General features: G+C 44.7%; 2 protein-coding genes and 1 long non-coding RNA gene across 3 annotated transcripts; 1 reads left to right on the top strand and 2 right to left on the bottom strand.

Moving 5' to 3' along the window:
• Positions 1-1,057: 1,057 nt before the first annotated feature.
• LOC307027082 (nucleotidyltransferase MB21D2-like) lies at positions 1,058-18,723 on the bottom strand. The gene is made up of 6 exons (XM_079695286.1): positions 18,342-18,723; positions 17,814-18,001; positions 12,932-13,171; positions 12,558-12,806; positions 11,039-11,350; positions 1,058-4,429 (listed from the first exon to the last, which is right to left on the bottom strand). The coding sequence occupies exons 1-6, from the start codon at positions 18,604-18,606 to the stop codon at positions 4,157-4,159; spliced, it is 1,527 nt and encodes a 508-aa protein (XP_079551412.1). The 5' UTR covers positions 18,607-18,723; the 3' UTR covers positions 1,058-4,156.
• Positions 18,724-18,827: 104 nt separating this feature from the next.
• Positions 18,828-20,674, top strand: LOC307027085. The gene is made up of 2 exons (XR_013804520.1): positions 18,828-19,843; positions 19,885-20,674. It is a non-coding gene; the product is annotated as an uncharacterized lncRNA (long non-coding RNA).
• Positions 20,675-21,310: 636 nt separating this feature from the next.
• On the bottom strand, positions 21,311-27,513 carry LOC307027084 (exocyst complex component 3-like protein 2). Its single transcript, XM_079695287.1, has 3 exons — positions 27,109-27,513; positions 26,457-26,578; positions 21,311-24,113 (listed from the first exon to the last, which is right to left on the bottom strand). The coding sequence occupies exons 1-3, from the start codon at positions 27,340-27,342 to the stop codon at positions 23,822-23,824; spliced, it is 648 nt and encodes a 215-aa protein (XP_079551413.1). The 5' UTR covers positions 27,343-27,513; the 3' UTR covers positions 21,311-23,821.
• Positions 27,514-27,805: the final 292 nt, after the last annotated feature.

Consider the following 27,805-nt stretch of genomic DNA (forward strand, 5'->3'; position numbering starts at 1 on the left):
TTCTCATGCACTGATTCACTAGCTGAACAGCCAATTAGAGTGATTTCTTTGTCCGACTGCCTGTGGCCGACGCACGTTGGCCATGAAAGGCCAAATAAGGCGTGTCACGGCCGACGGTGCGGGACACACCAAATTGAGTTTGGGCGACAGGACACGCTTCGTCGTCCGACTAACGAAAACGGCCGATTTCGGCCTGGTGTGTCAGGGCCTTTAAACTCTTGGTCTTGACTCGGTCTCGCCCTCTCAAAGTCTTGGTCTTGACTCGGTCTCGCCCTCTCAAAGTCTTGGTCTTGGTCTTGACTCGGTCTCGCCCTCTTAAAGTCTTGGTCTTGACTCGGTCTCGCTCTCTCAAAGTCTTGGTCTTGGTCTCGGTTAAGGTGGTCTTAACTACAACACTATAATCTATCACACACTCCTGTCCATCGCTCTGTAATGGTTGTATTACTTCATGAGTTTATTTGAACAGACTGAACATGGGTTGCCCTTGTTTGTTTTCTTCTGTTATTTAGTTGTGTTTTCTTTTTAGTTTTGTTGAATGTCTGTCTAACATTGCTTTTGTAGGGACCTCCTTGAAAACGAGATGATGCATCTCAAGGGGTTGATCCTAATAAATACCTTTCAATATATAGAATAAACAAAATATAAATCCTTATGAAACACAAATAAAGACACTTTATAAATGTAGAGTTGAGCTTGGTGTGGACTCATGCTGCTCCCTGGTGGCTGAAACAACACCTGCAGCTGTGATTTAAATCCAAATCACTTTAAGATAAGTACTTTATTGATCCCAAATGTTGCGCATTGCACAATGATAGAAATTAGAGTAACTTGTGAAACTCGTGATTTTTATCTCAATAAATCTCCTAATTATGCCTTAATATTTATCTATTTGACCAAGACAGGTTATATTTGTATTTATGACTTATTGGACAGACTTGTTTCAAAGGTCATTAATGTCTATAAACGATATTATCTCTTACTGTATATGTGTATAAGGATGTGTTTGACCTCCAGACCGGGGGACAGGAAGTGAATAAAAACCCAAGAGACGGCGATCTTCTGTTTAAAAGTCTTTATGATGACTCTACTGTACAGTGAATTAAAGTGGAGGAACTTCATTAGACGGGATGGAGAGGGGGGGAGCTGCCATCTGAAGGGTTAACTCAGACAAGTCAACATTGCATAAAGAAATCCATCATCAGAACGAAGCAGAGCAGCAGATACAGATAAACAACAACAATAATAATAATAATAAAAACTCACAGTTAAAAGGTTAGGTCATGGAGCTCAGAGAACAACACGCTGATTACAGGAGTGTGTGTGGCACTTTGATGGAGTGTGTGTGTGTGTTGTCACTAATTGCACTTGAGGATGAGGATATGGAGATCACATTACTAGTCAGTTGTCTGCAGGTTCTTTTTTTGGCTTTTTTCTGGAAATGTTTGTGGGAAAACAACGAAAAAACATAAAAACTTGGACCGACTCGCCCTCAAATCAACCAGCTCTACACCGTCTACAACTCCCATGATGCTTAGAGGCAATCAAATCCACAATGTAGATATTCATATTAGCTTCGCCTGCTCTAGAGTGCTTCCACATTGTCTTATTGTGCGTTGGCTGGCAGGTTAAGCTTTTCAATGAACTTTTACTAAGCATTAACACTTTTTAAGAGGAGAAACTAACTATTATTACCACAATGTGTGTTAACTTTATCCAAAAAACCTATATCAGAGGTATTACAGTGATGTTTGTAGCTGTGAGATGGAGCTCTGATTGTGTTGAAGGGGAGTCGGACTCTCAAACACTAACAACAGAAAAAAAACAGCAGAAGAGAAAACATTATAAAAACACATGAGGTCGTACAGATACAGTGAAGCTTATCAAATAGGAAGGTGACAGGAAGTGAAATGTCAGTGACATCGTGTCTAAAGGAATATTTTCTGGGACACTTTACATGATAATGGTCATAAAGCAGATTAAACTGTGGAGAAAATACACAGTAAGTACACAGCGATAACGTTAAATACAGAGGGAGAAGCACCTTGATTACAGCTTTAGCCGCTATATCGTGATTTGGGGCTAAAGCTGCGTTTATGAGGGACTATTGAACCTGATCCACTAGAAAATGTGTTTCCCTTCTATCATACTAAGACATATCAAGCCATACCAGCTGTTAAACTCAGCACTTACATTTTAGCTTTATGAAAATGAGCATATCTTTAGCTTTTAAAAATCGTAAATCTGAGTGGAGTTCCACAGGGTTCAATGCTGGTGCCTCTATTGTTCTCGTTCTACATCGAATCCAGTGCATTCATGTCGATAAAGGGGATTTTTTTCCCAGTATTTAATTGATGTACCACTACACTGGTGTCGGAAAGAAGCCATTGTACATTTTAATAGGATTTAAATTTAAGGATTTGGTTCCACAAACAATAGCGTTGCTTGCTAGCTAACAGCGGGGATCTTCACCTCCTGATACTATTATTTTAATGAATTTACTTTCTGATTTCTGGTCTTGTGTCATGTATCTGATGAAAGTCAGACACTGCACAAGTGGTGGAAGGGTTGAACGTTTTTGTGAATTAAAAAACCTTTGCATTTTGGAGAAAATCTGAATCACGGGACAGTTTTTGGGACGGGGACGCTACCCTACGTAGACCATTGCGACGAATGGTACCAGTACATGTCCAAACACTCATTAATCATTGTGTTTCTTCTTTAAAATAACTAACTGGTAGCAGCAGAAATCTATACATGATAGTGGAGTCGTCTATTTATTTCTTGCTTTGGTTATCTTTGACGATTGATGTGTTTCCAACAAGCCAAACAACATTTGTCTAATAAATAAACAAAATCAACTTTAAAATGTCTGAAAGGAAATATTCTTAAACTTCTTCTCCTTATTGCAATAACAAATAAGAAAATGACTCGTGATTTTAGCCCAGAATCATCTAATTAGACTAAACTAAAGTCATTTTCATTCATTTATGACTTTATTCAAGGTGTTTTTTATGCATTATGACACTTTTTTCAACCGTAAATGTTTTATTTTACCGCCTTAATACTCAGTTGTAGTGTGTTTGGCAGATATCGTCTCAATCTGCATGTTTGAAGCAGACTGAGGTTTCACTGCAGTATCCCTGTGTACTTGGTGGTTTTCCTCCAGTTTAAAAACACCAGTAGGACCATCAGCGGCGTCCCAGCATCACGAGGTGGTGATTTTTACATTCTGTGCAAAATTAGACATACAAGTAGTCCACATTATTATCTCAGTCTACACGTTTCTTCTATTTACAGTTAGTCTTCTAAGACGTTAGTACCATCGTCGCCCGGCAGGACTAAGACATTCCTCAGAGGGACGAAATCCACCTTTAAACGAACGCTGCCGATTTGGGATAGAGACGAGACATCCTGAACTCCTGAGCGTTTTACAATCTTTTACATTAAAAGTTCAACAATCGTGTTGCTGTTGCACGCTCGCTGTGAAAACAGGGAACAAGTCTCCTGCCGAAGAGTTCAATTAAGCGTTCTTAACTTGAGATTTGAGACAAAGAAAAATCTGCTTTATCTCGTAAAACACTTCATCTTTTAAGTGTGTTATAATCGTTTTAGTCTCACATTTCTGTCTCATCTTTGAATCTCATAATTCAAATGTAATATCTCAATATTAATTGGAGATCTTTTCATTTAGAGGAATAAGGACCTAAAATGAATTGCGATGTCATTAATTATTGTGAAAACACTCAAAAAAGTCATTCATAATAATAATAAATAATTAGTTAGAATGAAGACATCACATGTTTATGTTTTTGGGATGTTCTTAACGAGTCCCCACAGGAGGTCCAGGTGCCGTCTCGCTCCCGGAGATCCCTGATAATTAAACTCGGAGCTTCGTATTGAAAAAGGTGGACGTTTTCCTCGTCCCTCTTTTTTTAAAACGACCTGCTGCTAATCAGCTGTTTGTCGAGAAGGCATCGAGCAGAAAGGTAAAAAACACAGGGCACAAAGTGACGGGGTAGAAAAATAAAAAACTGTGAAACACAACGAGACGATCACCTCACGTCACTCTGTGGCAGAGGAACATAAACTATGAGGAGGAGGAGGAGGAGGAGGAGGAGGAGGAGGAGGAGGAGGAGGAAGAGGAAAAGCAGTCTCCTCAGAAGAACTTGTCGTCGATCCTGAAGTGCGGCCGGGTCACGTCGTCCGGGTTGATGAACACAGAGATGGACTTCCCGGGGTTCTCCGTCACCAGCTGCTGGAGCTTCTTGGCCAGCTGGTCGTCGGGCGGACTGTCTGCTGCCGAGTCGCTCTGAGGCACCGATTGGCTGCCTCCTCTCCACTGGAGCTCTTCTGTCATCCGATTGGCCGCCTTGGCGTGCTCGATGGTGGATCTGAGGTGCTCCGCCGGGTCAGAGCGCACCGAGGACAGCTTTCAGAACCAGAAGAGAAACCCGTCATTAGTCCCACATTGTTACAGCAGAAAAATACATCTTAGAGTCATTCATCAAAATCCACTTCTCCACGTCTCTTCTACATCAACATGTGTCCCCTCTTCTTCATGTCTCTTCTTCATCAACATGTGTCCCCTCTTCCCCATGTCTCTTCTACATCAACATGTGTCCCCTCTTCTACATCAACATGTGTCCCCTCTTCCTCATGTCTCTTCTACATCAACATGTGTCCCCTCTTCCCCATGTCTCTTCTACATCAACATGTGTCCCCTCTTCCTCATGTCTCTTCTACATCAACATGTGTCCCCTCTTCTTCATGTCTCTTCTACATCAACATGTGTCCCCTCTTCTTCACGTCTCTTCTACATCAACATGTGTCCCCTCTTCCTCATGTCTCTTCTACATCAACATGTGTCCCCTCTTCCCCATGTCTCTTCTACATCAACATGTGTCCCCTCTTCCTCATGTCTCTTCTACATCAACATGTGTCCCCTCTTCTTCATGTCTCTTCTACATCAACATGTGTCCCCTCTTCTTCATGTCTCTTCTACATCAACATGTGTCCCCTCTTCTTCATGTCTCTTCTACATCAACATGTGTCCCCTCTTCTTCATGTCTCTTCTACATCAACATGTGTCCTCTCTTCTACATGTCTCTTCTACATCAACATGTCTCCCCTCTTCTTCATGTCTCTTCTACATCAACATGTGTCCTCTCTTCTACATGTCTCTTCTACATCAACATGTGTCCCCTCTTCTTCATGTCTCTTCTACATCAACATGTGTCCTCTCTTCTACATGTCTCTTCTACATCAACATGTGTCCCCTCTTCTTCATGTCTCTTCTACATCAACATGTGTCCCCTCTTCTTCATGTCTCTTCTACATCAACATGTGTCCCCTCTTCTTCATGTCTCTCCTACATCAACATGTGTCCCCTCTTCTTCATGCCTCTTCTACATCAACACGTGTCCCCTCTTCTCCATGTGTCTTCTACATCAACACGTGTCCCCTCTTCTCCATGTCTCTTCTACATCACCATGTGTCCCCTCTTCTCCATGTCTCTTCTACATCAACATGTGTCCCCTCTTCTTCATGTCTCTTCTACATCAACATGTGTCCCCTCTTCTTCATGTCTCCTCTACATCAACATGTGTCTCCTCTTCTTCATGCCTCTTCTACATCAACACGTGTCCCCTCTTCTCCATGTGTCTTCTACATCAACACGTGTCCCCTCTTCTCCATGTCTCTTCTACATCACCATGTGTCCCCTCTTCTCCATGTCTCTTCTACATCAACATGTGTCCCCTCTTCTTCATGTCTCTTCTACATCAACATGTGTCCCCTCTTCTTCATGTCTCTTCTACATCAACATGTGTCCCCTCTTCCTCATGTCTCTTCTACATCAACATGTGTCCCCTCTTCTTCATGTCTCTTCTACATCAACATGTGTCCCCTCTTCCTCATGTCTCTTCTACATCAACATGTGTCCCCTCTTCTTCATGTCTCTTCTACATCAACATGTGTCCCCTCTTCCTCATGTCTCTTCTACATCAACATGTGTCCCCTCTTCTTCATGTCTCTTCTACATCAACATGTGTCCCCTCTTCCTCATGTCTCTTCTACATCAACATGTGTCCCCTCTTCTTCATGTCTCTTCTACATCAACATGTGTCCCCTCTTCCTCATGTCTCTTCTACATCAACATGTGTCCCCTCTTCTCCATGTCTCTTCTACATCAACATGTTTCCCCTCTTCTTCATGTCTCTTCTACATCAACATGTGTCCCCTCTTCCTCATGTCTCTTCTACATCAACATGTGTCCCCTCTTCTCCATGTCTCTTCTACATCAACATGTGTCCCCTCTTCTCCATGTCTCTTCTACATCAACATGTGTCCCCTCTTCTTCATGTCTCTTCTACATCAACATGTGTCCCCTCTTCTCCATGTCTCTTCTACATCAACATGTGTCCCCTCTTCTTCATGTCTCTTCTACATCAACATGTGTCCCCTCTTCCTCATGTCTCTTCTACATCAACATGTGTCCCCTCTTCTTCATGTCTCTTCTACATCAACATGTGTCCCCTCTTCTTCATGTCTCTTCTACATCAACATGTGTCCCCTCTTCTTCATGTCTCTTCTTCATCAACATGTGTCCCCTCTTCTCCATGTCTCTTCTACATCAACATGTGTCCCCTCTTCTTCATGTCTCTTCTACATCAACATGTGTCCCCTCTTCCTCATGTCTCTTCTACATCAACATGTGTCCCCTCTTCTTCATGTCTCTTCTACATCAACATGTGTCCCCACTTCTTCATGTCTCTTCTACATCAACATGTGTCCCCTCTTCTTCATGTCTCTTCTACATCAACATGTGTCCCCTCTTCTTCATGTCTCTTCTTCATCAACATGTGTCCCCTCTTCTTCATGTCTCTTCTACATCAACATGTGTCCCCTCTTCTCCATGTCTCTTCTACATCAACATGTGTCCCCTCTTCTTCATGTCTCTTCCACATCAACATGTGTCCCCTCTTCTTCATGTCTCTTCTACATCAACATGTGTCCCCTCTTCTTCATGTCTCTTCTACATCAACATGTGTCCCCTCTTCTTCATGTCTCTTCTACATCAACATGTGTCCCCTCTTCTTCATGTCTCTTCTACATCAACATGTGTCCCCTCTTCTTCATGTCTCTTCCACATCAACATGTGTCCCCTCTTCTTCATGTCTCTTCTACATCAACATGTGTCCCCTCTTCTTCATGTCTCTTCTACATCAACATGTGTCCCCTCTTCTTCATGTCTCTTCCACATCAACATGTGTCCCCTCTTCTTCATGTCTCTTCTACATCAACATGTGTCCCCTCTTCTTCATGTCTCTTCTACATCAACATGTGTCCCCTCTTCTCCATGTCTCTTCTACATCAACATGTGTCCCCTCTTCTTCATGTCTCTTCTTCATCAACATGTGTCCCCTCTTCTTCATGTCTCTTCTACATCAACATGTGTCCCCTCTTCTTCATGTCTCTTCTACATCAACACGTGTCCCCTCTTCTCCATGTCTCTTCTACATCAACATGTGTCCCCTCTTCTTCATGTCTCTTCCACATCAACATGTGTCCCCTCTTCTCCATGTCTCTTCTACATCAACATGTGTCCCCTCTTCTCCATGTCTCTTCTACATCAACATGTGTCCCCTCTTCTTCATGTCTCCTCTACATCAACATGTGTCCCCTCTTCTTCATGTCTCTTCTACATCAACATGTGTCCCCTCTTCTCCATGTCTCCTCTACATCAACATGTGTCCCCTCTTCTCCATGTCTCTTCTACATCAACATGTGTCCCCTCTTCTTCATGTCTCTTCTACATCAACATGTGTCCCCTCTTCCTCATGTCTCTTCTACATCAACATGTGTCCCCTCTTCTTCATGTCTCTTCTACATCAACATGTGTCCCCTCTTCTCCATGTCTCTTCTACATCAACATGTGTCCCCTCTTCTCCATGTCTCTTCTACATCAACATGTGTCCCCTCTTCTTCATGTCTCTTCTACATCAACATGTGTCCCCTCTTCTCCATGTCTCTTCTACATCAACATGTGTCCCCTCTCCTTCATGTCTCTTCTACATCAACATGTGTCCCCTCTTCTACATCAACATGTGTCCCCTCTCCTTCATGTCTCTTCTACATCAACATGTGTCCCCTCTTCTCCATGTCTCTTCTACATCACCATGTGTCCCCTCTTCTCCATGTCTCTTCTACATCAACATGTGTCCCCTCTCCTTCATGTCTCTTCTACATCAACATGTGTCCTCTCTTCTTCATGTCTCTTCTACAACAACATGTGTCCCCTCTTCTTCATGTCTCTTCTACATCAACATGTGTCCCCTCTTCTCCATGTCTCTTCTACATCACCATGTGTCCCCTCTTCTCCATGTCTCTTCTACATCAACATGTGTCCCCTCTCCTTCATGTCTCTTCTACATCAACATGTGTCCCCTCTCCTTCATGTCTCTTCTACATCAACATGTGTCCCCTCTTCTCCATGTCTCTTCTACATCACCATGTGTCCCCTCTTCTCCATGTCTCTTCTACATCAACATGTGTCCCCTCTCCTTCATGTCTCTTCTACATCAACATGTGTCCCCTCTTCTTCATGTCTCTTCTACATCAACATGTGTCCCCTCTTCTTCATGTCTCTTCTACATCAACATGTGTCCCCTCTTCTTCATGTCTCTTCTACATCAACATGTGTCCCCTCTTCCTCATGTCTCTTCTACATCAACATGTGTCCCCTCTTCTTCATGTCTCTTCTACATCAACATGTGTCCCCTCTTCTTCATGTCTCTTCTACATCAACATGTGTCCCCTCTTCTTCATGTCTCTTCTACATCAACATGTGTCCCCTCTTCTCCATGTCTCTTCTACATCAACATGTGTCCCCTCTTCTCCATGTCTCTTCTACATCAACATGTGTCCCCTCTTCTCCATGTCTCTTCTACATCAACATGTGTCCCCTCTTCTTCATGTCTCTTCTACATCAACATGTGTCCCCTCTTCTCCATGTCTCTTCTACATCAACATGTGTCCCCTCTTCTTCATGTCTCTTCTACATCAACATGTGTCCCCTCTTCTCCATGTCTCTTCTACATCAACATGTGTCCCCTCTTCTCCATGTCTCTTCTACATCAACATGTGTCCCCTCTGAGATTCTCTCTCTTTTTGATCCATTTCTATAAAAACCTGTCTGAAAATGAACTGATCAGATGTTGTCCACTTTGTGATGTCATAACGATGTTTTGTCTTGTGTAACCATTAGCCAATAAGCAACCAGGGTAACCCCCCCCCCCCCCCCCCCTCCCCCTTATCCCCTGAATCTCCTCCTAGAGCTCCATTAGGCGCGTTCACACCGGAGTACTTCCCCCTTTAGTTCCGTTAGTACCCCTTATGTTGCGTTCACACCAAAAAGAGAACTTAGTGCCGGGCACTTTTGCCCCTGGGGGGAAAAGTGCCCCAGTTCTATTTTCACGATAGAAAATGTCAGGTTTAACCAGAAAGGGTCCATATGTGTTCTCTCTGTCGGCTGAATCTGATTAATGTTGGACATTAAGAACTCCATTAGGCTTTAAAAACAGATGGAAAGCTTGCAGAAACTCTTGCATTGTTTCTGAATCTGCAACATATTTCTACTAAAGAAGTGTTTTGCTCCTGCCGGCCTCCGTACTGATGGGCTGTTCACAGTTTCAAATCAGAAAGAGAAAAGTCAGAAGAAGTTATTGAGACAATGTTGGAATAGCTCTGATCAACCAATCCGTATCCAACAAACCAGTGTAAGAAATACAGTCAATATTTATTTGGCGTAATTTAAATTAAATACACTGTTTTAATTTAAAGCTGCGGATGTTCACGCACGACTTCCGGTTTTGCGAGTAAATATTGTTAGCTTCGATTTAGCATTAGCATGTGGCTAATATTACATTTAGTGAAAGTGAATTTAAGGAGAAATGACACGTGCTGCTGCACACTAAACACACTTCTTTAACTCTCACTTATTGACGCTGCAATACTATTCTTAGGGAATGTTTAAACCAACAGACATTAGAAGATTGTAAAACTAACATCAGAAAACAACAGGATGGGCCTTGGACCCGCCCCCCGTCGACGCCGGCCAATAGGAGAAGACTACAGTTGATAACACGTGAAGCCAGTTGAAAATCAACCTCTTTCACCCCAGCTAGCTGACCCCACGTGACCGGACCAGCTGACCCCACGTGACCGGACCAGCCGACCCCACGTGACCAGACCAGCCGACCCCACGTGACCGGACCAGCTGACCCCACGTGACCGGACCAGCTGACCCCACGTGACCAGACCAGCCGACCCCACGTGACCGGACCAGCCGACCCCACGTGACCGGACCAGCCGACCCCACGTGACCGGACCAGCCGACCCCACGTGACCGGACCAGCCGACCCCACGTGACCGGACCAGCCGACCCCACGTGACCGGACCAGCCGACCCCACGTGACCGGACCAGCCGACCCCACGTGACCGGACCAGCCGACCCCACGTGACCGGACCAGCCGACCCCACGTGACCGGAACAGCCGACCCCACGTGACCGGAACAGCCGACCCCACGTGACCGGACCAGCCGACCCCACGTGACCGGACCAGCTGACCCCACGTGACCGGACCAGCCGACCCCACGTGACCGGACCAGCCGACCCCACGTGACCGGACCAGCCGACGCCACGTGACCGGAACAGCCGACCCCACGTGACCGGACCAGCCGACCCCACGTGACCGGACCAGCCGACGCCACGTGACCGGACCAGCTGACCCCACGTGACCGGACCAGCCGACCAAGGGGGGAAGCAGCCATCCCTTGCACATTTCATTGTATCATTGTTTAATTAAATGCTGTTAACTTTTAAATACGTTTCCTGGACTCTTTTCAGCTAACCCTGCGCTCAGAGCCAAACTACCCTCAGTCAGTCAGCAGCTCATTAAGTCCTGTGGACATGTTCTGCTGATGTGTGAGATCTGTAATCAAGTAATAAAAACAGTATAATAGGGGACCTTGAACGTTACCTTTCTGGCGTGCAGCATGGCCGCCTCGTCGGACAGCGTCTCCAGCATGTTGCATTGTGGGATGAAGTAGTTGGGGCACATCTTGTTGAGCAGGCAGTGCTGCAGGTCGTCGATGAGGCCCAGCAGGAAGCAGGCGGAGAAGTGCTCCTGGAGGAGGAAGGAGGCGGGCAGGCGGTCGCACGCCCAGAGCATCACGCTGCGCAGGTGGTACGGGCTGAGGGCCTTCGGGCGCGAGAGCAGCTTGATGAGGATCGCTTTGCACGCCTGGTACGCCTGCATGAGGCTGGAGGAGATGCACTTCTTCAGCTGCACCTGGAGGATACATGTGGATATATGAGTTACTCTGCTGGAGGAGAGGAGAGGCTCTTCAGCTGGACCTGGAGGATACATGTGGATATATGAGTTACTCTGCTGGGGGAGAGGAGAGGCTCTTCTTCAGCTGGACCTGGAGGATACATGTGGATATATGAGTTACTCTGCTGGAGGAGAGGCTCTTCAGCTGGACCTGGAGGATACATGTGGATATATGAGTTACTCTGCTGGGGGAGAGGAGAGGCTCTTCAGCTGGACCTGGAGGATACATGTGGATATATGAGTTACTCTGCTGGAGGAGAGGCTCTTCTTCAGCTGGACCTGGAGGATACGTGTGGATATATGAGTTACTCTGCTGGGGGAGAGGAGAGGCTCTCCTTCAGCAGGACCTGGAGGATACATGTGGATATATGAGTTACTCTGCTGGAGGAGAGGAGAGGCTCTCCTTCAGCAGGACCTTGAGGATATAATATGTTGATATCGGTAGAATGAAAGATATTGTAATCAAATGTCAGGGTTCCACCTGCACCGGGGAACAGAGGTGCTGCGTGCAGATTTCCCCCCTAACATGTTAAAGTCCTAACGTGTTAAAGCCCTAACGTGTTAAAGCCCTAACGTGTTAAAGCCCTAACGTGTTAAAGTCCTAACATGTTAAAGTCCTAACGTGTTAAAGTCATAACGTGTTAAAGTCCTAACATGTTAAAGTCCTAACGTGTTAAAGCCCTAACGTGTTAAAGTCCTAACATGTTAAAGTCCTAACGTGTTAAAGTCCTAACGTGTTAAAGTCCTAACATGTTAAAGTCCTAACGTGTTAAAGCCCTAACGTGTTAAAGCCCTAACGTGTTAAAGTCCTAACATGTTAAAGTCCTAACGTGTTAAAGTCCTAACATGTTAAAGTCCTAACATGTTAAAGTCCTAACATGTTAAAGCCCTAACGTGTTAAAGTCCTAACATGTTAAAGTCCTAACATGTTAAAGTCCTAACATGTTAAAGTGACACCAGGAAACAAGATTTCTGTTCCTCAAAAAACGGTATAAAAATCTGATGTTTAAAATGTCTGTTTATTTAGCATGTGGCCGTGTGATCAGCGGGATAATGTCCCTAACCCTTGCTGCACATTATCCCTTACTCAGTACTTTAGTGTGGCCTCTGATAGGTCAGTTACTCCTGATTAATGCACAGGTATTCACACACACTTCACACCCACCTCGCTGCGGGCGAACGACAGCCTCCACTCGTTCTCCTTGCGGCCCCCGGAGGAGCAGGCGGGCACCAGGTAGAACCCGCTGATCACCTCCTCCTCCGTGATCTTGCCGTCCCAGAAGTGGTTCTCCATCAGCCAGCTCTGAGCCACCGCCGGCCAGCCTTTGAAGGAGACCACCGGCACGATGTCGTACAGCATGCGGCTGCTGCCCACGCCCAGCACCACGGAGATCACCGTGCCGTTCCTCTCCACCTGACACATGACATTATATTATATACGTATGTGTGTAAAGCAACAGACAGAGGATCAGCCCTCTCTGACTTCACTGAGCTGACACTAGCTCTGTGCGTATGACAATAACCCTTGAGTTGAATCACCTTCTCCACGCGGGGCATCCCCCTCTGAGGCTTCTTCTGCACCTCCAGCAGCACCAGAGACACGGCGCGGTGGAACCAATCGGAGACCAGCGTGGGGGAGAAGAAGTAGTTGGTGGCTCCGCTGATGTTGTGCTCCATCAGGGTGCAGCAGTCCTTCCACTTAGCGATGGTTCCCTCATCGAAGAGCCGGAGGCTGAGCCAGGAGTGGCCGAGAGCCGAGTGACGCATGTCCAGAGTGACCTGGTCCAATCAGAGAGAAGAGAGAGAGGGATCAATAACCAGAGAGAGAGAGTGACGCAGAGTCACCTGGTCCAATCAGAGAGAAGAGAGGGATCAATAACCAGAGAGAGAGAGTGACGCAGAGTCACCTGGTCCAATCAGAGAGAAGAGAGAGAGGGATCAATAACCAGAGAGAGAGAGAGTGATGCAGAGTCACCTGGTCCAATCAGAGAGAAGAGAGCGAGGGATCAATAACCAGAGAGAGAGAGTGACGCAGAGTCACCTGGTCCAATCAGAGAGAAGAGAGGGAGGGATCAATAACCAGAGAAAGAGAGTGACGCAGAGTCACCTGGTCCAATCAGGGAGAAGAGAGAGAGGGATCAATAACCAGAGAGAGAGAGTGACGCAGAGTCACCTGGTCCAATCAGGGAGAAGAGAGAGAGGGATCAATAACCAGAGAGAGAGAGAGTGATGCAGAGTCACCTGGTCCAATCAGAGAGAAGAGAGAGAGGGATCAATAACCAGAGAGAGAGAGTGACGCAGAGTCACCTGGTCCAATCAGGGAGAAGAGAGAGAGGGATCAATAACCAGAGAGAGAGAGTGACGCAGAGTCACCTGGTCCAATCAGAGAGAAGAGAGAGAGGGATCAATAACCAGAGAGAGAGAGTGACGCAGAGTCACCTGGTCCAATCAGAGAGAAGAGAGAGAAGAGAGGGATCAATAACCAGAGAGAGAGAGTGACGCAGAGTCACCTGGTCCAATCAGAGAGAAGAGAGAGAGGGATCAATAACCAGAGAGAGAGAGTGACGCAGAGTCACCTGGTCCAATCAGAGAGAAGAGAGAGAGGGATCAATAACCAGAGAGAGAGAGTGACGCAGAGTCACCTGGTCCAATCAGAGAGAAGAGAGAGAAGAGAGGGATCAATAACCAGAGAGAGAGAGTGACGCAGAGTCACCTGGTCCAATCAGAGAGAAGAGAGAGAGGGATCAATAACCAGAGAGAGAGTGACGCAGAGTCACCTGGTCCAATCAGAGAGAAGAGAGAGAGGGATCAATAACCAGAGAGAGAGTGATGCAGAGTCACCTGGTCCAATCAGAGAGAAGAGAGGGAGGGATCAATAACCAGAGAGAGAGAGTGACGCAGAGTCACCTGGTCCAATCAGAGAGAAGAGAGAGAAGAGAGGGATCAATAACCAGAGAGAGAGAGTGACGCAGAGTCACCTGGTCCAATCAGAGAGAAGAGAGAGAGGGATCAATAACCAGAGAGAGAGAGTGACGCAGAGTCACCTGGTCCAATCAGAGAGAAGAGAGGGAATAGAGGGATCAATAACCAGAGAGAGAGAGTGACGCAGAGTCACCTGGTCCAATCAGAGAGAAGAGAGAGAAGAGAGGGATCAATAACCAGAGAGAGAGAGTGACGCAGAGTCACCTGGTCCAATCAGAGAGAAGAGAGAGAGGGATCAATAACCAGAGAGAGAGAGTGACGCAGAGTCACCTGGTCCAATCAGAGAGAAGAGAGGGAATAGAGGGATCAATAACCAGAGAGAGAGAGTGACGCAGAGTCACCTGGTCCAATCAGAGAGAAGAGAGAGAAGAGAGGGATCAATAACCAGAGAGAGAGAGTGACGCAGAGTCACCTGGTCCAATCAGAGAGAAGAGAGGGAATAGAGGGATCAATAACCAGAGAGAGAGTGACGCAGAGTCACCTGGTCACATGACACACGACATGTTAGCTAAAGAGACATTATTAAAGCAGCAGAAAGATAGAATTACATCTTTGAAAATATATAAAAGACTGAGTATGCACATTTTATTAATAATGAGAGAAGACAATAAGTACAAAAACTTAATTAATAATGTAACTCAGCAGAGCTGGGACGTGTTGGAGTACAAATACTTTGTTACTGTTCTTAAGTACCGTCATTTCAGACTATAAGCCGCGCCTTTTTTCCATCTTTCGACCCTGTGGCTAATCTATGGTTTTTACAGGTTACAGTCCATCACCTTTAACTCTATGGGCTCTATGGCCGGCCCGCGCCCCCCACCTTTAACTCTATGGGCTCTATGGCCGGCCCGCGCCCCCCACCTTTAACTCTATGGGCTCTATGGCCGGCCCGCGCCCCCCACTTTTAACTCTATGGGCTCTATGACTGGTCCGCGCCCCCCACTTTTAACTCTATGGGCTCTATGGCCGGCCCGCGCCCCCCACCTTTAACTCTATGGGCTCTATGGCCGGCCCGCGCCCCCCACTTTTAACTCTATGGGCTCTATGACTGGTCCGCGCCCCCCACCTTTAACTCTATGGGCTCTATGGCCGGCCCGCGCCCCCCACTTTTAACTCTATGGGCTCTATGACTGGTCCGCGCCCCCCACTTTTAACTCTATGGGCTCTATGGCCGGCCCGCGCCCCCCACCTTTAACTCTATGGGCTCTATGACTGGTCCGCGCCCCCGACTTTTAACTCTATGGGCTCTATGGCCGGCCCGCGCCCCCCACCTTTAACTCTATGGGCTCTATGGCCGGTCCGCGCCCCCCACTTTTAACTCTATGGGCTCTATGACCGGTCCGCGCCCCCCACCTGTAACTCTATGGGCTCTATGGCCGGTCCGCGCCCCCCACTTTTAACTCTATGGGCTCTATGACCGGTCCGCGCCCCCCACCTGTAACTCTATGGGCTCTATGGCCGGTCCGCGCCCCCCACCTGTAACTCTATGGGCTCTATGGCCGGTCCGCGCCCCCCACCTGTAACTCTATGGGCTCTATGACCGGTCCGCGCCCCCCACCTTTAAGCGGCGGGCTCCAGCAGGAAAAGCTGGAGGCCGGAAAAGAGTGAGACAGGTAGCGCGCAAAAGTAAAAGTGGAACCGAGAGTGGTACGAGAGACAGAACGAGAGCAAGACAGACAGACATTACGAGAGCGAGACAGTTTGTCCCCGTACCACTGGTTGAAAACCACTGCTGTAGATCACTGCCGGTACGTGCGCTGGGAGCGCACCGTTTAAGTTTGAAAGTTGAAAAGTGTGTGTGTCTGAAACGCTATGTGATACAGTACAGTTTACACAGTACATGTTCTGTAGCTACTATTGCACTAAATGCTAACACTTGAATACGTTATGCAAATATGCAACTTGTTTGTTGAAATGTTAATAAATGGGAGCTTCCTCAAACAGCCATCTCTTTCCCGACAATCCCCTCTGTGCACGAACCCTTACATATGGTAATGAAACATTAAAACACCTGCGGCTTATAGTCCGGAAATGACGGTATGTCTCTGGCATCAGTACTTTACTCCACTACTTATTTTACTGACCAGTTTTTACTTTTACTTCTCACATGTTGAACACAAATACCTGTACTTTCTACTTCTCACATGTTGAACCCAAATACCTGTACTTTCTACTTCTCACATGTTGAACCCAAATACCTGTACTTTCTACTTCTCACATGTTGAACACAAATACCTGTACTTTCTACTTCTTACATGTTGAACTCAAATACCTGTACTTTCTACTTCTTACATGTTGAACTCAAATAACTGTACTTTCTACTTCTTACATGTTGAACACAAATACCTGTACTTTCTACTTCTTACATGTTGAACACAAATACCTGTACTTTCTACTTCTTACATGTTGAACACTAATACCTGTACTTTCTACTTCTTACATGTTGAACACTAATACCTGTACTTTCTACTTCTTACATGTTGAACTCAAATACCTGTACTTTCTACTTCTCACATGTTGAACTCAAATACCTGTACTTTCTACTTCTTACATGTTGAACTCAAATACCTGTACTTTCTACTTCTTACATGTTGAACTCAAATACCTGTACTTTCTACTTCTTACATGTTGAACTCAAATACCTGTACTTTCTACTTCTTACATGTTGAACACAAATACCTGTACTTTCTACTTCTCACATGTTGAACTCAAATACCTGTACTTTCTACTTCTTACATGTTGAACACAAATACCTGTACTTTCTACTTCTTACATGTTGAACTCAAATACCTGTACTTTCTATTTCTTACATGTTGAACTCAAATACCTGTACTTTCTACTTCTTACATGTTGAACACAAATACCTGTACTTTCTACTTCTTACATGTTGAACTCAAATACCTGTACTTTCTACTTCTTACATGTTGAACCCAAATACCTGTACTTTATACTTCATACATGTTGAACTCAAACACCTGTACTTTCTACTTCTTACATGTTGAACTCAAATACCTGTACTTTCTACTTCTTACATGTTGAACTCAAATACCTGTACTTTCTACTTCTCTCATTTTCCAAACAGGCTGGTTCCTTTAGTTTGAATGTGTGTTTGGTGGCGTGATCATTATTATTTAGAGTCATTGCGTGCCTATTGATTTGAACACGATCCGTGTATCCATCATTTCCTGGTCTTCTCTAAAGAAGAGGGACCAATGGAAACGTTGTCATGTTGCCGTTGGTCACCATGGAAACATTCATTAGCTAACAATGACATTATTGTTCTATTAATATAAAGGGAGGTCAGGTACTCTTTAAAACAGCTGCTAGTTATGGGTACTTTTTACTGAAGTACATTTCAAAGCCTCTTTACTTTGACTTGAGTAAAGAAGTTTAGTCAGTACTTCTACTTTCACCAGAGTATCTTTAAAGAGTAACCCACCGGCTGGTTCCGGTCGTGCAGCTTGAGCGCGGGCACCAGCAGAGTGAAGTCCATGTCGTAGTCCGTGCCCCTGGAACACACACTCAGGTCCTCCAGGTCCATGTCCACCACGCCCTCTCTGACCCCGCCCGACAGCAGCAGGTACTCATTGGCCACCGGGAGCTTCTGGTCCAACTTCTGCACCATGCCTGGGGGGAGAGCCAGGGGTTGGACAACACAGGGAGGTCAGTGGAAAACATGGGGTTATGGGTGTGTTTCTCTCTACATGTGTGTGTGTGTGTGTGTGTGTGTGTGTGTGTGTGTGTGTGTGTGTGTGTGTGTTCTCCTTCAGCCAGCATGATTGATTGATTGATTGATTGATTGATTGATGATTGACTGAAGATGAAGTCCTTGGCAGGTGGATCTCTATATGTATGTGTGTGTGTGTTATATGTGTTATAGGTGTGTGTGTGTGTGTGTGTGTGTGTGTGTGTGTGTGTGTGTGTGTGTGTGTGTGTGTGTGTGTGTGTGTGTGTGTGTGTGTGTTACCCAGCATGCTGAAGATGAAGTCCTTGGCGGTGTGGATCTCCAGAGCCCTCTGATCGTCGGTCTCGCGCTGCTCCTGCTTGCTGAACTCAGAGATCAGACGGTTCAGGTCCTCCATGCGGCTCGCGGACCTGAAGTCCAGCTCTGCAGTTCCCGCGGAGGGGGGCGCCCTCCCCCCTGAGGTGGGGCTGTTGGAGAGGCTGTTGGAGAGGCTATTCCCGGAGCTGCTGCTGCCGGAGGCCCGACTGGAGAGAACCGGAGCCGCCATGTTTCTCCTCCTCTCTGACCACACCAACAAACAACCGGAAACAGCTGCTGGAGGCGGGGCCTCCAAGGAGCCGCCTTCAAAACAAAAGCATCAGCTACAGACAGTTTAATATGATTGAAATATAATTGGATTAAGGTACACGGTCCAGAGGCCAGTGCCGCCGTAACACTCACCAGGGACCCCCCCTGTGGCCCCCCTCTAAAAACAAGGTTACAATATTAACGGTACGTTCACACAGCAGCTTTGAAAAAAATCTTGGAGCTGGGCGTGTCTGAGAGCTTGGGGATTTTTCGCGAGCAACGCGACCAACAACCAATCACATGAATCTCCCGCCCCCACATACAAAGCAAAAAACCCCGGGGATTTTATGCGAGCAATATATATAGATTTTTTTTAAGCTGCTGTGTGGACGTACCGTAAGATTTATTGGAACTAAATCAAATCTACAGATCTACAGCGGAGATTAAACTGTTCATTACCTTATAAAAGCAAATACTGTTTATGTTTTTGTATTAAATTGTCACTTAAAGTAATTAAAACAAATACTCTAAAGCAGAGGGGTCCAAACTGTTTTCTCCGAGGGCCACAGAAAAACATACAAAGGTCTGGGCCGCTCACTAGATGATTACCTTATCAGATAAGTTAAATCGGCAAAATCAATCAAAAGTAGGTCGATGATTCTTGATGCTTGAACATGCTTTATTAACAGCTCCCAGCTCTCCAGAGGGTTTACTTTATCTTGTTAGCAGCTCATCAAAACAGAAGCTTCAGATGGATGATAACAAGAGGAAATATGGAGGGTTTATTTCAACATTGTAATTAAGTTATTGGGCTTATTTTTTATTAACTAAGAATTGTTTGACATTTGTTCCAACTTGAACTGACTGAATGTGTTTGAAAAGAGGACCTACTAACACATGAATACTACTGTGTAATATATGTTTACAGATGTATTTAAGAAGTGCAATATAAGACAAGCGCAATTTCATTTGTGGGCTGTATTACATTTAATTTCTGAATTAGCTGAGGGCCGATTCAAAATGGACCGCGGGCCACATTTGACCCCCGGGCCGTAGTTTGGACACCACTGATGAAAAAAACGACTGAAACAAAGAACTGTAATTTATGTTTATTTTACACAATTACTTATTTTTAACCCGCTTTGATCCTACATGATGAAATAACTGGCCCCAGCCTGGCCCCCCCAGTAAAATAGGTCTGGAACCGCCCCTGACAGGTAACTGGGGGTCCCTGGGGGTCCTCAGTGGTCCCTGACAGGTCACTGGGGGTCCCTGGGGGTCCTTGTGGGTCCCTGACAGGTCACTGGGGGTCCCTGGCAGCTCACTGGGGGTCCCTGTGGGTCCCTGACAGCTCACCGGTGGTCACTGGGGGTCCCTCGGGGGCCCGGGCCTTGTTGATGAGGCCGGTAGCAGAGGGTTTAAAAAAACGTAATTTTGGGTTAAAAAAAAACATCCAGACTTTTTACATTTAAAAAAATATTTTTAAGGTTACAGTCTGTCAATTTTAGATCACTTTAGTGTGTGTGTGTGTGTGTGTGTGTGTGTGTGTGTGTGTGTGTGTGTGTGTGTGTGTGTGTGTGTGTGTGTGTGTGTGTGTGTGTGTGTGTGTGTGTGTGTGTGTGTGTGTGTGTGTGTGTGTTACTGGAAATAATAAACGCACCAATCAAATATTCATGATCTGTTTTTATTGTTATTTAAAGTGATTTCTGTACAGAAAATATTCATTTCATAAATCCATATTTATAACATACATTATAAGAATAATTAGAAATACAAACAGAGTGATGCGTTCACCTCCATCTGGTGGTCAGGGAGGGTAACTACACCCTTTTATTTTGAAAGCTTTTACCGGAAGTGTTAGTTTGCAATTGAGTTTGGTTTTACACTCGGTGCAGTCTCATTGTGTGTGTGTGTGTGTGTGTGTGTGTGTGTGTGTGTGTGTGTGTGTGTGTGTGTGTGTGTGTGTGTGTGTGTGTGTGTGTGTGTGTGTGTGTGTGTGTGTGTGTGTGTGTGTGTGTGTCTTTAATATAATATAACATGGGAACACATTTCCTCATTATTTTCTTTGCTGTCCTTGAACGCACCACCGAGAGGTTCCAATATGCTTCCACACACAAACACAAATACAAGCTGAGATGATTAATGATCAATAAAAACAAAACAAAAAGAAATGGAGGGTCTGCAGGAAAGTAAATGTCATGTAATCTGTAGTCTGCAGTACACATGGACCCTAACCCAGTACACGTGGACCCTAACCCAGTACACGTGGACCCTAACCCAGTACATGTGGACCCTAACCCTAACCCAGTACACATGGACCCTAGCCCAGTACATGTGGACCCTAACCCTAACCCAGTACACATGGAACCTAATCCAGTACATGTGGACCCTAACCCTAACCCAGTACACATGGAACCTAACCCAGTACATGTGGACCCTAACCCTAACCCAGTACACATGGACCCTAGCCCAGTACATGTGGACCCTAACCCTAACCCAGTACACATGGACCCTAGCCCAGTACATGTGGACCCTAACCCTAACCCAGTACACATGGAACCTAACCCAGTACATGTGGACCCTGACCCCTAACCCTATGTGGACCCTAACCCCTAACCCTATGTGGACCCTAACCCCTAACCCTATGTGGACCCCAACCCCTAACCCTATGTGGACCCTAACCCAGTACACATGGACCCTAACCCAGTACATGTGGACCCTGACCCCTAACCCTATGCGGACCCTAACCCCTAACCCTATGTGGACCCTAACTCTAACCCAGTACACATGGACCCTAACCCAGTACATGTGGACCCCCCCCCCCCCCACAGAGCTCTGTAATCAGGGCGTTAAATACTGATAGTACCTTTGATTCAAACATCATCATGTGCAACAATAAAACTATAAACGCTCCAGTTTCTGCGTCCTGTGGATTATAGCGACTGAATTGAATAAAAGAGTTTAAACGAGATTATCTGAAGCGTCACAGATTAAACACAGCAAGAGGACGCCTGACTGTTTTCCCACAATGCATTTCAGTCCTCACAGGTGTCCCTTTAGTCAGGGAGTCTAAAGGATCTAAGGGAATGATTAACCAATAAAAGTGCATGTTTCTTTAAATCATTTTCTGAGCTATATTTGTACTTTTTCCCATTTAAAAAGTGAGCTCTCGGTTTATTTTAGGGTTCGTTCTGCCGCGGTAAACCAGGTGAATCAGCGATGTGAAGAAATGTGTCACCCCGCGTTCAAATATACAAACATGTGCTCCAAATTTGCCAAGATTAGACTCTGAAATGGAGAAATCTGAATCAGAAACTCATTTCAGTTGATTAAAGATGTTGGACAGAGTTCCGTGGACTGCGTTTATTAGCATTAGATAGCTTTGCAGACAATAGTTAGAAAAGGTCTCGGCAGATTAGGACAGTTTTTCAGTGTTTTTGTGGGTCGTTGAGGATGCTTTTGACATTTCAGGATAACAAATCTCAGGTTTAAGCAGAATTGTCCCTATGTGTTCTCGGTGGACTGAGTTTGATGAATGTTGGACATTAAGACCTCTATTAGACTTTAAAAACGGATGCAGGAACTCTTTGGGGTTTTCCTGGACGGCGTATATCTGCTTTGTTTCTGAATCTGCAGCGTATTTCTACTAAAGAAGTGTTTTGTGCACGCTTGCTCCCGTCGGCCTCCGGACTGATGGGCTGTTCACACAGTTTCTTTTCAAAGTCACATGAAAGATGCAAATCAGAAACAGAAAAGTCAGAAGAAGTTCTTGAGACAACGTTAGCTCTTCTCCATTCAGAAAACAGCTCAGAGTCTCAAAGCGATCCGGACACGTTGAGACCCCAGAGTGTTCTGATAGAAATGTAGAGTAGGGTCTGCAGCTCATAGAAGCTGCCGGATGCTAGCCTGCAGATGTTGGAACATTCACACATTAGCATAAGTTGATGTTGGTATGAACTGATTTTGATTCATTTTGGGTCGATTTAAACATCGTTGGGGACTGTCACATTTGTCAAAAATGTATTCAACGTTCTCAATTTCAGAGGACGTCCTCGGGTTGGTTAGTCAGAGCTATTCTAATATTGTCGCAATAACTTTTTCTGACTTTTCTATTTGGCTCAAAACGGCCATTTTGATCCTAAAAAAAAACCTGGTTCACTCTCCTGGCGTTAATCTCTCAATCCTGGTCTTTTCTCCCTGAGTCTCAGAGCACCTCCTCCTGGTTCTGGTCCTCAGAACACCTCCTCCTGGTTCTCCTGGTTCTCCCTGCTGTTCCCCCTGGTCCTCCTCCTGGTCTGGCGCTGTGGGCGACCCGGCTCAGACCCAGGTTCTGGCAGGGCTAATGTCCAAATCGGCCAAGCCATTTAGAAGCGATTGTCTTTAAATGCTAATTAACTCAACTTATGTTTCTACTAACTGTGTACATGTCCCAACACACAAACATTTCCCAAATTGGGATCAATAAAGTACTTCTTATCTTATCTGCAGGTTAGTATCCAGAAGTTTCTATGCTGGCTTTAATCTTCATGTTTTCTCCCTGAGTTTCAGAGGACGTCGTCTGGGTTCTGGAGGTTGGCTGAATCCATTTCTGACATTTTCAGGACCAAAAATAGCAGATTTAACCAGAAAGTGGACATTTCTGTGCTCTCTGTGGGCTGGTTCGATGCATTTTGGGTCATATTAAAAGTATGGCACTCAAAACTGCCCTGAGTTTCAGAGGGCGTCGTCGGGGTTTAAACTAAATCTTTGTCTTCTAATTTTGGGTGGATTTAAACGTTTTCGGGGGACTCAAAACTGCCATAAATGATCCTAAAAATGTAATTGATTCAACATAAAAACTATTACTACAAAAAAAAGAAAAAAACTTCAAAACTGTCAAAAAATGGCCCAAGTCCTTTAGACGCTATTGTCTTCATATGCGTTTGTGCTCTGTGGACTGATTTGATGAATTTGGGCAGTTTTCCGGACTCCAAACTGCCGTTTATGATCCTAAAAAGGTCAGAAATGTATTCAACGTTTTCAATTTCAGAGTCCGTCCTCTGTGTCCTCCTGGTCTTCTCTCAGAGTCCGTCCTCTGTGTCCTCCTGGTCTTTCCTCCTGGTCTTTCCTCCTGGTCTCTTCTCAGAGTCCGTCCTCTGTGTCCTCCTGGTCTTTGCTCCTGGTCTTTCCTCCTGGTCTTCCCTCCTGGTCTCTTCTCAGAGTCCGTCCTCTGTGGTCTCCTGGCTGGTCTTCCTGCCTCTCCTCTGCCTCGGTCTCAGAGCGGTGAAGCAGGCCGAGGCGCTGAGGGCGACCCGGCTCAGACCCAGGTTCAGGCAGGGCACCTCGGAGGTGACCGGCACCTCGTGGAACAGCAGGCGCTCACGCGTCAGTATCGAACCGCCCGCCGCCTCGCTGCTCTCCAGGTCCTTCACGATGTTCAGGATCTCCTGGCGCTCCGACTGACGCGTCAGGCCCCGGATGTTCAAGATGGCCGACACATGCTTCTTCCTGGAGCAGAGAGACGAAACAGATTCAGTCAGAAACAAAACATTATTTACAAAACAGATCAATATTCTCTTACAGCATTCTGAAGTTTAAAAAGAAAGCACACATTAAAGTACACTGAAACACCTGTACAAGTGGAAAAGCATTAGCATCAACATATAGTTAAAGTACCAACAGTAGAAGTACTCAGATCTTGTACTTGAGTAAAAGTAGAAGTACTCAGATCTTGTGCTTGAGTAAAAGTAGAAGTACTCAGATCTTGTACTTGAGTAAAAGTAGAAGTACTCAGATCTTGTACTTGAGTAAAAGTAGAAGTACTCAGATCTTGTACTTGAGTAAAAGTAGAAGTACTCAGATCTTGTACTTGAGTAAAAGTAGAAGTACTCAGATCTTGTTCTTGAGTAAAAGTAGAAGTACTCAGGTCTTGTACTTGAGTAAAAGTAGAAATACTCAGATATTGTACTTGAGTAAAAGTAGAAGTACTCAGATCTTGTACTTAGTAAAAGTAGAAGTACTCAGATCTTGTACTTGAGTAAAAGTAGAAGTACTCAGATCTTGAACTTGAGTGAAAGTAGAAGTACTCAGATCTTGTTCTTGAGTAAAAGTAGAAGTACTCAGGTCTTGTACTTGAGTAAAAGTAGAAATACTCAGATATTGTACTTGAGTAAAAGTAGAAGTACTCAGATCTTGTACTTAGTAAAAGTAGAAGTACTCAGATCTTGTACTTGAGTAAAAGTAGAAGTACTCAGATCTTGAACTTGAGTGAAAGTAGAAGTACTCAGATCTTGTACTTGAGTAAAAGTAGAAGTACTCAGATCTTGTACTTGAGTAAAAGTAGAAGTACTCAGATCTTGTACTTGAGTAAAAGTAGAAGTACTCAGATCTTGTACTTGATTAAAAGTAGAAGTACTCAGATCTTGTACTTGAGTAAAAGTAGAAGTACTCAGAACTTGTACTTGAGTAAAAGTAGAAGTACTCAGATCTTGAACTTGAGTGAAAGTAGAAGTACTCAGATCTTGTACTTGAGTAAAAGTAGAAGTACTCAGATCTTGTACTTGAGTAAAAGTAGAAGTACTCAGATCTTGTTCTTGAGTGAAAGTAGAAGTACTCAGATCTTGTACTTGAGTAAAAGTAGAAGTACTCAGATCTTGTACTTGAGTAAAAGTAGAAGTACTCAGATCTTGTTCTTGAGTAAAAGTAGAAGTACTCAGATCTTGTACTTGAGTAAAAGTAGAAGTACTCAGATCTTGTACTTGAGTAAAAGTAGAAGTACTCAGATCTTGTACTTGAGTAAAAGTAGAAGTACTCAGATCTGGTACTTGAGTAAAAGTAGAAGTACTCAGATCTTGTACTTGAGTAAAAGTAGAAGTACCAGAGTGTAGGAATACTCTGTTACAGTAAAAGTCCTGCATTCAAAATATTCCTCAAGTGAAAGTAGAAAAGTATTCTCATCAAAATATAGTGAAAGACAGTAAAAGTAGTCATTGTGCAGATTGGTCCATTTCAGAATAATAGATATGATATGTTTTATAATGATTGATCATGAAAGTGTTCTCAAAGCTGGTAAAGGTGCAGCTAGTTTGAATGACTTTGTATACTGCAGGGTAGCTGGTGGATTTACTCCAGGTGGAACTAAAGTCTGATTTAACACTTGATTATATTTCACATCATTCATCCACATCTGAGAAGTAACTAAAGGGATTAAATACATGTAGTGGAGGAAAAGTACACCATGTACCTCTGAACTGTAGTGGAGTAGAAGTACAAGGTAGCAGAACATGGAAATACTCAAGTAAAGTACAAGTACCTCTAAATTGTACTTAAGTACAGTACTTGAGTATATATACCGTATTGAGCCGAATATAAGACTGTTCTTTTTCCTTGAAACAAATCTGAAAAAGAGTCGTCTTATATTCGGGGTCTAGACTTTTCGATGTAATTACACAGTCACTACAACAGATGGCGCCAAACGAGTGTTCCCCTAGCGAGGCACCATCTTAAAGTAACAGTCCACAGGAGAGAGAGAGAAGGAGAGACAGAGACCAACTCCAACACAGTGGATCAAAAGTAGGCGAGTTAATAAACAAGAGGAGAAGTTACGATGCCAATTTTAAGATAATGGTCAACAAAGTCATCAAACAACTGTTGAGCAGCAAAGCAATGTGGAGTTACTGAGAGTAACGTTAGAAAATGTCGAGCCCAAAAAGACCACCGTATAAATGTAAACAGTCAGAGGAAAGGGGCCGCTTCTCGGAGAAAAAGTCATTTTTTTAAGAGATGGGTCGTCTTATATTCGGGTCATTACGGTACTTAGTTTCTTTCCACCTCTGTGTGTTTCCTTCGTACCTGACGTCTGGAAACTCCCGCACCAGGACCCCGACCTCCATCTGGATCGAGGGCACGTCCTCCAGCTGGATGATCTCTGAGAGGTGAGCGATGGCTCCGTCCAACCAGCAGGACGGAGACTCCTGAGAGGAGACAAGTCATTTCATCAATGCTCTGAAACGTGACCCTTCAACAACAGAAGCTCAACTCACCAACTCATCATTTTGATCTGATTTAAAGTTGATTGTTTATTAGTCCCAAAGTCTGCGCAGGACTCAGGATGTTTTTTATTTTAAAGAGTCCTCTCCTGCTGTTGTTCAGGTGTATATCAGTATGTAGTGTCTCTACTTTAAAGAGTCCTCTCCTGCTGATGTTCAGGTGTATATCAGTATGTAGTGTCTCTACTTTAAAGAGTCCTCTCCTGCTGATGTTCAGGTGTATATCAGTATGTAGTGTCTCTACTTTAAAGAGTCCTCTCCTGCTGATGTTCAGGTGTATATCAGTGTGTAGTGTCTCTACTTTAAAGAGTCCTCTCCTGCTGATGTTCAGGTGTATATCAGTATGTAGTGTCTCTACTTTAAAGAGTCCTCTCCTGCTGATGTTCAGGTGTATATCAGTATGTAGTGTCTCTTCTTTAAAGAGTCCTCCTATCTCTATATATATTGGCACTGACCAGGTCTTTGAAGAGGACTTTGATCTGTCTGCCTTCGTCTCGCAGGCGGCCTGCCATCCTCTTCCTCATCTTCATGGAGGTGCAGATGATTCTTCCTCTCATGACGGAGCGCAGATACTCCATCACCACGCGCCGGTGCACCTCGGCCACCAGCAGCTGAGTGAAAGATGAGAGGGCAGTGAAATCGGGAGTCTCCCGCGGAAATTCGGCAGGATTGGCAAGTATGGATATCATACCGTTAGGATTCGATACCAATAAAAAGGATACGATGCAATACGATTCCCTATCACAACATACGATTCGTTACCTTACCATAAGATTCGATAGAATACGATACAATTCAAAACAGTATGATGCAATACAGTTTGCTACCGTACGATTTGATACGATACGATTCGTTACGATACGATTCGTTACGATACAACATGATAACATTAGATTCCATGCCCGAAAAGATTAGATACGATACCATTAGGATTCAATCCAATACCATATCATAAGGATTGATACGGTACGATTCAATGCAATACGTTTTGTTGAAGTCAAATGTATTGTATGTAAAAACTGAGATGCAAATGAATAGAAGTTTAAATAACATAAACATGTAATACCTGCAGATCATCTTTTAGTTTGATCTTAAAACTGTGACATAAACATGATCGTGTTAAATGAGCCACGAATACATTAGAGTCTTTGG

The sequence above is a fragment of the Notothenia rossii genome (genome assembly GCF_949606895.1).
Source record: "Notothenia rossii genome assembly, contig: scaffold_299, whole genome shotgun sequence".
In the NCBI taxonomy this organism is placed as follows: Eukaryota; Metazoa; Chordata; class Actinopteri; order Perciformes; family Nototheniidae; genus Notothenia; species Notothenia rossii.